The sequence below is a fragment of the Salvelinus sp. IW2-2015 genome, unplaced genomic scaffold (genome assembly GCF_002910315.2).
Source record: "Salvelinus sp. IW2-2015 unplaced genomic scaffold, ASM291031v2 Un_scaffold220, whole genome shotgun sequence".
NCBI lineage: Eukaryota > Metazoa > Chordata > Actinopteri > Salmoniformes > Salmonidae > Salvelinus > Salvelinus sp. IW2-2015.
In genome coordinates, this window is record NW_019942526.1 from 63,891 (window position 1) to 75,118 (window position 11,228).

At 45.5% G+C, this 11,228-nt stretch overlaps 1 protein-coding gene across 3 annotated transcripts in view; it reads right to left on the reverse strand.

Moving 5' to 3' along the window:
* LOC112068191 (spermatogenesis-associated protein 13) overlaps positions 1-11,228 on the reverse strand; it is a 32,019-nt gene that overhangs the window by 15,243 nt on the left and 5,548 nt on the right. For all 3 annotated transcript variants that reach the window (XR_011475124.1, XM_024135268.2, XM_024135267.2), the window contains exon 2: positions 147-1,721. Coding sequence is in view for 2 of the 3 variants with exons in the window: in XM_024135268.2 (XP_023991036.1) it covers positions 147-1,721 (1,575 nt within the window). In the remaining variant the exon portion in view is untranslated. The remainder of the gene's footprint in view (positions 1-146; positions 1,722-11,228) is intronic.

The window sequence follows — 11,228 nt, forward strand, 5'->3', positions numbered from 1 at the left end:
TTCCCTTTTGAGCCCACTGAATAAATAGGAATGAGATGTCACCACCAGCACATCGCTTTCACCTGATGTCTTTCAGATCAGTAGTCCAGACATTCCAGTAGGACTGAGCCAGTGTAGCAGATTGGAGCATCAAAGTATTATCTTACCTGCTTTGGTGCCGTCTTGACCTCTGCGTTGACCTCCGGCTGGTGTTTGCTGTGGCTCTCACATGGCTCCCCCTGTAGGAGTGGAGGGGAGTCACACTGAGCTCTCCACCCGTCTCCCCTTCCCTCCTGAGGCCTGCCTCCCTCACACAGGGTGCTCCTCAGAGGAGATGAGGTTGTAGCGAGAGGTTCACTATAGGTTGGGAAACTGAAGACATGGTCTGGTCTTCCCTGGGGGTGGGGGTGGATGGTTGGCGTGTGTTCCAGTGACAGCAGAGTGACGTTCCTCGTTCCGGCGGGCAAGGGCCGCCGTTGACGGTCGCTGGCGGGAAGGCAGGGCGTACGTCGGGAGTAGTCGTCGTGGAGACGGCTGAGGGGGGACAGGGGAGTCACGGGGGACGGGTTAGGCCTGCGTCTCACGGTCAGGTCAGTCATGCTGACCACTAGCTTCAACATGTGGCCCTTGGCCCCTAGGGGACTCCTAAGGCGACCAGGGCCCTGGCTGCGGTCCCTAAGGTCCATGGACGAGGCACTGGCTGATCTCTGTATGCTGGGGCCCACATTGGCCGCTACAGAGCCAATGGTACCTGGTGAGTCATTTGGAGAGGGAGAAGGGGCTTTGCGTCTGAAAGGGGCCTTAAGGTGTAGGTTGTCTGCGCTCTTGCTTAGTCTGCTCAGCACGTTGACGCTCTCTTCCGAATGGAGGTTCACCTCAGACCCTGAACTGGAGCCTAAACCTAGCCTCTGATTGGATGAAACCCCCTGTCCTGGACCCTCCCCGCGTTCCCCATTCTGCCCAGTGTCCAGCAGTGAGATGCGCCCCGCCCCATATGCTCTCCGGATACTCCTCGAAAAGAGTGTGTTTCTCTGCAGTCCATCTTCCTTATCTACTACTTCCTCCTCTCCTTCATTGTCAGAGCCATAAGGGCTCATCCCAGCCATATGCTGGCCAATAGACACCCTACTGGACACTCTATAGCCCTCCCCACAACTCAGTCTTAAGCTCTGATTGGTTGTGACCATTCCATTATCTTCACCCTGGTTGGCTGCTGAGATGTACTCCCCATCCGGATTAGCTGTCCCTCGGTTCTGGATGCCTTGGAGCACTGAGGAACGCAGCTTCTTAAAGGAGCCCATGACGGCAAGCCCTGACAGGACTGGCCAAGCCTGCGGGCCCCCGGCACTGGATTGAGGGCCCTGGAAGGAGAGGGGTCTGGTAGGGCCCGGACTGTCCCCAGGAACGGTGCACTTCCTCTGGGTAGAGAAGAGCCTCATGATCCTGGAGGGGTAGGGCTTCATCTCAGGGTGGCCTATCACTCGGCTGGACCAGGTGTCCGTGTTGAGCCCGTTCAGTCTACTCTCCTCACTGTGGGGGACAGAGGTCACAAGCTGTACCTGGGCACCACACCCAGACAGCCGGGACGGGGGCGCCGCCCTCTCCACGTGACCCTGGGTAGGGTAAAGATCGCCGAGGGGTCGAGGCCAGCCTCGAGGTTGAAGGTCAGGGTCGGTGGAGGAGCCATCGCGACAGGAGAGGGAGTCATYGCTGGTAGACGGGACTGCATCGCTCTGCCCCGCCTAAAGAGACAAGACATGTTACGTAACATTTATTTTATTTAACCAGGTAGTCCAGTTGAGAACAAATTCTCATTTACAACTGCGACCTGGCTAAGATAAAGCAAAGCAGTGCGACAACAGAGTTACACATTGGATAAACAAACATACAGTCAATAACACAATAGAAAAGTCTATATACAGTGTGTGCAAATGTAGTAAAATTAGGGAGGTAAGGCAATAAATTGGCCATAGTGGCAAAATAATTACAATTTAGCAATTAAACACTGGAGTGATAGATGTGCAGAAGATGAATGTGCAAGTAGAGATACTGGGATGCAAAGGAGCAAACATTAACAGTATGGGGATGAGGTAGTTGGGTGGGCTATTTACAGATGGGCTGTGTACAGGTGCAATGATCGGTAAGCTGCTCTGACAGCTGATGCTTAAAGTTAGTGAGGGAGATAAGACTCCAGCTTCAGTGATTTTTGCAATTCGTTCCAGTCATTGGCAGCAGAGAACTGGAAGGAAAGGCGGCCAAAGAAGATGTTGGCTTTGGGGATGACCAGTGAAATATACCTGCTGGAGCGCGTGCTACGGGTGGGTGCTGCTATGATGAGATAAGGCGGGGCTTTACCTAGCAAAGACTTATAGATGACCTGGAGCCAGTGGGTTTGGCGACGAATATGAAGCAAGGGCCAACCAACGAGAGTATATAGGTCACAGTGGTGGGTAGTATATGGGGCTTTGGTGACAAAACGGATGGCACTGTGATAGACTACATCCAGTTTGCTGAGTAGAGTGTTGGAGGCTATTTTGTAAATGACATTGCCGAAGTCAAGGATCGGTAGGATAGTCAGTTTTACGAGGGTATTTTTGGCAGCATGAGTGAAGGATGCTTTGTTGTGAAATAGGAAGCCGATTCTAGATTTAATTTTGGATTGGAGATGTTTAATGTGAGTCTGGAAGGAGAGTTTTGTTTTATAACATATAACACTTTGTATTACTCTTCTTACTACAGTGTCCTTGGTCGTTTAAAAGGCCCTTTGATTTCAATATTTTATTACCCTTTATTAACATTATAAAAACACAGGGAACCTGTGCAAGTGAAAATAAGAGCGTTTGATTTAGCCTACGCAGCAGTTTATTTATCCTATCCAGCGGTTTATTTAGCCTATTTAGCCTATCCAGCAGTTGATTTAGCTTATCCTATTTAGCCTGCTCAGCAGCATATTTAGCTTATCCTATTTAACCTATCCAGCAGTATATTTAGCCTATTAGGCTAAATAAACTGCTGGATAGGCTAAATAGGATAGCCTATCCAGTGGTTTATTTAGTCTATCCTATTTAGTCTATCCAGTGGTTTATTTAGCATATCCTTAAAGCACACAAGTACAAAATAGCCAGAGTTGCCTTTATCTTTAACACTAGACTGCCTGCTACCATACACACAGCCCTGAAGGTGGCACACAAGTGAGGGGTACACTGTCGACTTGAAAAAGGCCTTTCAGGAAGTGATTTACACCAGAAGCAGCTAGAGGGACATATAAAAACACTTTGAATTCAGAATGTAATTTAAGGAAACACTACGAGTAATGGAGAAAAGTAAAGTAGGCCTAATTATTTGTTTACTACAAATGAATGGGTGCCACTACCAGTATAATGTTTAGCCAATAACACTATGCATTTATGAGTCTGCAATGCATATGTTGCTGTGAAGTATGAATAAAATATATCTTGAGTGGAGTACAGTATTATTGCTGACTAAGTATAGTAACATAAATCTTTGTGTATATGTGAGTGCAAGAAAAAGATTGCTCTTTTGTTAACAGCATGTGTTTCTGAGCTTTGAGTGTATGAGTGAAAGAATGAGAGAGCGAGAAAGAGAGGGTGTCTGGCAGTCTCTCTCTCTCTGTGACAGCTATCCTATCTACACTGAACAAAAAGATAAATGCAACACGTTAAGTGTTGGTCCCATGTTTCATGAGCTGAAATAAAAGATCCCAGAAATGTTCCATACGCACAAAGAGCTTACTTCTCTCAAATGTTGTGCACAAATTTGTTTACATCCCTGTTAGTGAGCATTTCTCCTTTGCCAAGATAATCCATCCACCTGAGGTGGCATATCAAGAAGCTGACTAAACAGCATGATCATTACACAGGTACACCTTGTGCTGGGGACAATTAAAGGCCACTAAAATGTGCAGGTGTGTCACACAACGCCACAGATGTCTCAAGTTGAGGGAGCGTGCAATTGGCATGCTGACTACAGGAATGTCCACCAGAGTTGTTGCCGAGATTATTCAATGTTCATTTATCTACCGTAAGCCGCTTCCAACATTGTTTTAGAGAATTTGGCATTACGTCCAATCGGCCTCACAACCACAGACCACGTGTAACCACGCCAGCCCAGGACCTCCACATCTGGCTTCTTCACTTGCGGGATTGTCAGACCAGACACCCAGACAGCTGGTGAAACTGTGGGTTTGCTCAACCAAATCATTTCTGCAAACTGTCTGAGACCGTCTCAGGGAAGCTCATCATCCTCACCAGGGTCTTGACCTGACTGCAGTTCGGCATTGTAACCGACTTCAGTGGGTAAATGCTCCCCTTCGATGGTCACTGGCACACTGGAGAAGTGTGCTCTTCACAGATGAATCCCGGTTTCAACTGTACCGGGCAGATGGCAGACAGCGTGCATGGCATCGTGTGGGTGAGCGGTTTGCTGATGTCAACATTGTGAACAGTGCCCCATGGAGGTGGTGGGGTTATGGTATGGGCAGGCATAAGCTACGGACAATGAGCACAAGTGATGAGATCCTGAGGCCCATTGTTGTGCCATTCATTCGCCACCATCACCTAATGTTTCAGCATGATATTGCACGGCCCCATGTCGCAAGGATCTGTACACAATTCCTGGAAGCTGAACATGTCCCAGTTCATAGCCTGCTTACTCAGACATGTCACCAATTAAGCTCGTTTGAGATGTTCTGGATCTACGTGTACAACAGCGTGTTCCAGTTCCCGCCAATATCCAGCAACTTCACACAGCCATTGAAGAGGAGTGGGACAACATTCTATTGGTCACATACACATGGTTAGCAGATGTTATTGCGAGTGTAGTGAACTGCTTATGCTTCTTAGATCCAACAGTGCAGCAGTATCTAACAGGTAGTATCTAACAAATTCCACAACAAAACCTAATACACACAATTTAGTAAAGGAATGGGATGAGAATATATAAGTATAAAATATATGGATGAGCAGTGACAAAGTGGCTAAGATGCAATAGATAGCAAAGAACAGATCGTGAAGGATACAGTATATATAGTTGAAGTCGGAGGTTTACATACACTTAGGTTGGAGTCATTAAAACTCGTTTTTTTCAACCACTCAAATTTCTTGTTAACAAACTAGTTTTGGCAAGTTGGTTACCACATCTACTTTGTGCATGACAAGTCATTTTTCCAACAACTGTTTACAGACAGATTTCACTTATAATTAACTGTATCACAATTCCAGTGGGTGAGAAGTTGTACACTAAGTTGACTGTACCTTTAAACAGCTTGGAAAATTCCAGAAAATGATGTCATGACTTCAGAAGCTTCTGATAGGCTAATTGACATTTGACTCAACTGGACGTGTACACGTGGATGTATTTCAAGGCCTACCTAACTCAGTGCCTCTTTGCTTGACATCATGGTAAAATCAAAATAAATCAGCCAAGACCTCCACAAGTCTGGTTCATCCTTGGGAGCAATTTCCAAACACCTGAAGGTACCACGTTCATCTGTACAAACAATAGTACGCAAGTATAAACACCATGGGACCACACAGCAGTCATACCGCTCAGGAAGGAGACGCGTTCTGTCTCCTTGAGATGAACGTACTTTAGTGCGAAATGTGCAAATCAATCCCAGAAAAACAGCACAGTAAAACCGACCTTGAAGATGCTGGAGGAAACAGGTACAAAAGTACCTATATCCACAGTAAAACGAGTCCTATATCGACATAACCTGAAAGGCCGCTCAGCAAGGAAGACGCCACTGATCCAAAACTGCCATAAAAAAAAGCCAGACTACGGTTTGCAACTGCACATGGGGACAAAGATCGTACTTTTTGGAGAAATGTCCTCTGGTCTGATGAAACAAAAATAGAACTGTTTGGCCATAATGACCATCGTTATGTTTGGATGAAAAAGGGGGAATCTTGAAAGTTGAAGAACACCATCCCAACCGTGAAGCACGGGGGTGGTAGCATCATGTTGTGGGGGTGCTTTGCTGCAGGAGGGACTGGTGCACTTCACAAAATAGATGGCATCATGACAAAGGAAAATTATGAAGATATATTGAAGCAACATCTCAAGACATCAGTCAGGAAGTTAAAGCTTGGACGCAAATGGTTCTTCCAAATGGACAATGACCCCAAGCATACTTCCAAAGTTGTGGCAAAATGGCTTAAGGACAACAAAGTCAAGGTATTGGAGTGGCCATCACAAAGCCCCGACCTCAATCCCATAGAACATGTGAGGGCAGAACTGTGGGCAGAACTGCGTGTGGGAGTAAGGAGGACCTATTGGGGCAAATTGGAGTGGGTCTAGAGTAACAGGTAGGGTGGAGGTGATATGATCCTTGACTAGTCTCTCAAAGCATTTCATGATCACAGAAGTGAGTGTTACGGGGCGATAGTCATTTAGTTCAGTTACCTTCGCTTTCTTGGGAACAGGAACAATTGTGGCCATCTTGAAGCATGTGGGGACAGCCGTCTGGGCCAGCAGCCTTGCGAGAGTTAACACGTTTAAATGTTTTACTCACGTCGGCCACAGAGGAGAGCCCACAGTCTTTGGTCGCGGGCCGTGTCGGTGGCACTGTATTATTCTCAAAGAAGTTGTTTCTTTGCGATGTCCGCGACGGGGCTTGTTTTCTCYACAGGCCACAATCAACAGCCTGATTTATGCGAAGGAGATTTGTCACGCTGCATGAGGGAAATGGTGGTCACACCAGACACTGACTAATTTTCTGATCCAAGCCCCTACTTTAAAAAAATGACATGTATCTGTGACCAACAGATGCATATCTCTATTCCCAGTCATTTGAAATCCATAGATGAGGGTTTAAATGCATGTATTTAAATTGACTGATTTCCTTATATGAACTGTAACTCAGTAAAATCTTAGAAACTGTTGCATGTCGCGTTTATATTTTAGTTCAGTGTACATTTCTCCTTGACTGTGTATATTTTCTATGGCCAAGGAGCAGTGGGCCTCAGTGTAAGCGTGTGTGTGTGTAGGGCAGCGATTAATGCAGGCCAGTCTTTGATGAGGGGCTTTGTGAGCATGACTAAGCAATGAGAATCACTAATCCATTGTGATTAATGCAACAAATTGCYCATTTTCTCCAGATTTGGCAGACAGAGAGAGGTGAGAGGGAGTGATCTCTGCTTCTCTATCTCCATCCTGAGATCTGAGTAGTTTCACACAGACCCAATTGATCACACAGTGGCTCTGCTATAGACCTTTTAATAAAATACAAACTTAATGGCGAAAGTTAATGGCAAAAGTTAATACTACATGGAGGACCTAACTTGCCCATCATAGATTAGACTGCCTCTGTCTGGCTTTTCCACTCCATCTCTAGCGCCAGTGAGTGAGAATAAGATGTGCTGTTAGCATTCTCTTCCACCATATGGATTATCTCAATGCTACACCTTCTCTGTTGACAGTTCACCAACCTCGCTCCCCTCACCCACTCTGACCACTAGTGTAAACAGAAGAAAAGCACTATCACCATTCCTACTCTACTCATACTAGCCTTGCATACCACCCTTGAAGGCTTCTAGGTACTCCAGTAAGACACAAGGTTGGTGAATGAAAGAGACTACTCGAGCACTGAACAGGCACACTAAGGCTGTCCTCTAGTCAATGTATTATCTCAAACTCATCTTCCTACCCAACCAACCCTATCTTGCACAATGCACACTACCCCTATGCCTGGCGCAAACATTCACAACCCAGTTGGGACCTGCTACAACTTGGYAGGATACAGCACAGGTTTCGCTTTCAAAAGAGTTGGAGTTTCTGCCTGCCAGTACTTCAAATCTAGGGATCAACAAAATGAGTGTGTGTAGTTTTACCCTGGCCAGAACAATAAGCTGCGTAAGACAGTGGAACCTCCTACTGTACTAGCCACCCTCTTACGTCAATCATACTACAGCACTATGTAGGTCTACATAAAATGAAAGGTTCACCCATTTTGAATCTTATATTGTCTTTGTGCATCTCTGAGTTATGTTCCATCGATTCCCTGGGTCATTTCATGTTTTCATGTGTACCGGCGTTCAAGCAGGCAGAAATCCGGCAGGTATTACATAACACTGTGATAAAGTCGCTATCACTACACTGGAAGTTAATGGGACTACAACTTTTAGATCGCGAAAATGTCTATCATACATGTCAGATTTCAACACTGGCCGATGTCATAACTCAGGAGGATGTCTTCTCTCGAATGAGCCATTGATCATATTTTTGCGATATTCCTACCTTGAGAAATGTGTAATTTAACAGGAGGGTATTTTTCCTAATTGTCTGCCTCTTTCGTGCGAGGTGCATTGCATGGTGCAGTTGCCAGATATACTATTGAAAGGAGATAGGAATCCAATGAATGAAGGAACATATGACATTAACCATTCACGTTGTGTCACGCGACCCCTTCTCAGTCAAGAAACGTGCATATTATCCTCGAAAGTACGCAATGTAACGATTCCAAAGCTATACGATCCTACAGATAGCAAGTTAATTATCTCACATCTCGGAAAAGATTTGCAGTGTTGTACTTCTTGTTGAAAACAATGTGCTAATGTTGGGTTTTTGAGCTAGCGCCCAAGACTCCATTCACTCCTTGAAGGAGAGCGCTCCTTGACCCAGAATCGTTCAGAATGCACCGCGCGGCCAATTGATGTAGCATGGGCAACGTTTCCCATCTCCTCAAAAGTACAGTGCATTCGGAAACTAAATCAGACCGCTTCCCCTTTTTGTTACGTTACAGCCTTGTTCTAAAAGATATATATTTAAAAAATTTCCTCATTAATCTACACACAATACCCCATAAAGACAAAGTAAAACAGGTTTAGACATTTTTGCAAATTTGTTAAAAATAACAGAAATACCTTATTTACATAAGTATTCAGACCCTTTGCTATGAGACTCGAAATTGGGCTCATGTGCATTCTGTTTCCATTGATCATCCTTGAGATGATTCTACAACTTGATTGGAGTCCATCTGTTGTAAATTTGTCATGATTAGGAAAGGCACACACCTGTCTATATAAAAAAGGTCCCAAAGTTGACAGTGCATGTCAGAGCAAAAACCAAGACATGAGGTCGAACAGATTGTCTGTAGAGCTTCGAGACAGGATTGTGTCGAGGTACATATCTGGGGAAGGATACCAAAACATGTCTGCAGCATTGAAGGTCCAAGAACAGTGGCCTCCATCATTCTTAAATGAAGAAGTTTGGAACCACCAAGACTCTTCTTAGAAGCTGGCCGTCCGGCCAAACAGGGGAAAGGGGCCTTGGTCAGGGAGGCGACCAAGAACCCGATTGGAGCTCTGTCAGTGTGGCAGAGGTCCTCTGTGGAGATTTTGCCAAAAGGCACCTAAAGGACTCTCAGAACATGAGAAACAAGATTCTCTGGTCTGATGAAAACAAGATTGAACTCTTTGGCCTGAATGCCTAGCGTCACATCTGGAGGAAACCTGGCATCATCCCTACGGTGAAGCATGGTGGTGGCATCATCATGTTGTGGGGATGTTTTCAGTGGCAGGGACTGGGAGACTAGTCAGGATCGAGGGAAAGGTGAACGGAGCAAAGTTGAGAGATCCTTGATGTAAACCTGGCCCAGAGCGCTCAGACTGGGGCGAAGGTTCACCTTCCAACAGGACAATGACCCTAAGCACACAGCCAAGACAATGCAGGAGTGGCTTCGGGACAAGACTCTGAATGTCCTTGAGTGGCCCAGCCAGAGCCTGGACTTGAACCCGATCGAACATCTCTGGAGAGACCTGAAAATAGCTGTGCAGCGACACTCCCCATCCAACCTGACAGAGCTTGAGGGGATCTGCAAAGAATGGTGAGAAACTCCAAATACAGGTGTGCCAAGCTTGTAGCGTCATACCCAAGAAGACTCGAGGCTGTAAAAGCTGCCAAAGGTGTTTCAACAAAGTACTGAGTAAAAGGTCTGAATACTTATGTAAATGTGATCGTTTCTTTCATTTGCAAACTTTWAAAAAAAACTGGTTTTGCTTGACCATTATGGGCTATTGTGTGTAGATTGATGAGGGGTAAAAAACTAATTCATCAATTTTAGAATAAGGCTGTAACATAACAAAATGTGGAGAGTCAAGGGGTCTGAATAGTTTCCGAATGCACTGTATATCTGCCGTTGTTAGCCAGCCAGCCCATAGAGAGAGCATTGCATTGTGGATGATGTAGTTGAATTGAGCTGCGGATTTCCACAACGATTTCCCATGTTACCAACCTTATTATAACTACAAAAATAAACATTTGTTCACCAAAAATATTGTTCTCACAGTGTTATTTAACACCGTACATTAAAGGAATAAATGGTTTTGGGTGGATTTTTACTATAAATTAAGCTTCAACAATATGGAAGGTCAATATGCAGGTCAGGTCAGTGTTCCCGCATGGTTGCATGTGAAGTCTGGGAGCAAATGGTGCTCTGGCTCTCAGGCCCAGAGTTAATTAAGAGCTCAGAGAGAGGAGTGCAGAGGAGCCCCCCACACGGCTGCCAGCTGGAGCCAGCCTCTGATTAGACTCCCAGAGAGAGGAGGGCTGGGGCTACACTCAGATATACTAAGGCTGTCCACAATATATTGAAAAACACACACATACTGTAGAAGACACAAACACTGGAGATCTATACACACACACACCCCCTAGCACTAAACAGTGGGAAACCCTGCCATAGGGGACAGGAGTGGAGGTGCACATCTCTTGGTCATCAACTTCCTTCTCTTTGGGTTGGTCAAGTCAGTCTTATGTAAGGGGTCATAAACCTGTATTCATTAGTGAACTCCAGCCCCCAATTCACCTATACAGAGCAGAGTTATGTCTTGCCCCGGGCCAGGCTAAGGCTAATTGGGCAGAAATATAAACGGAGAGTTAAACTAAATAGACGGCTAGACAGAGAATATGAAGGGAAAGGCACTTCTCTAGCAGTTCTCTAAATTGGTAGCTAAGCCATGGAACAGACAGAACCTCCCCAAAAGCAATAACACTGCCATGATTCTATGGTAAGCTGCTCAGCTTGCTTGTTTCTTTACAGGTTGTCTGTTGTTATTGGAGTGATCGAATCTAGATAGCCAGGCTTAAGACGTTCAGGGTAAATAACTTAACACACTAGAACTTATTGAAATTGTGATACGCATGTAGGAGACCTTCCACGTTAGCCACACATGTAGGAGACCTTCCACGTTAGTCACGCTGATACGCATGTAGGAGACCTTCCACGTTAG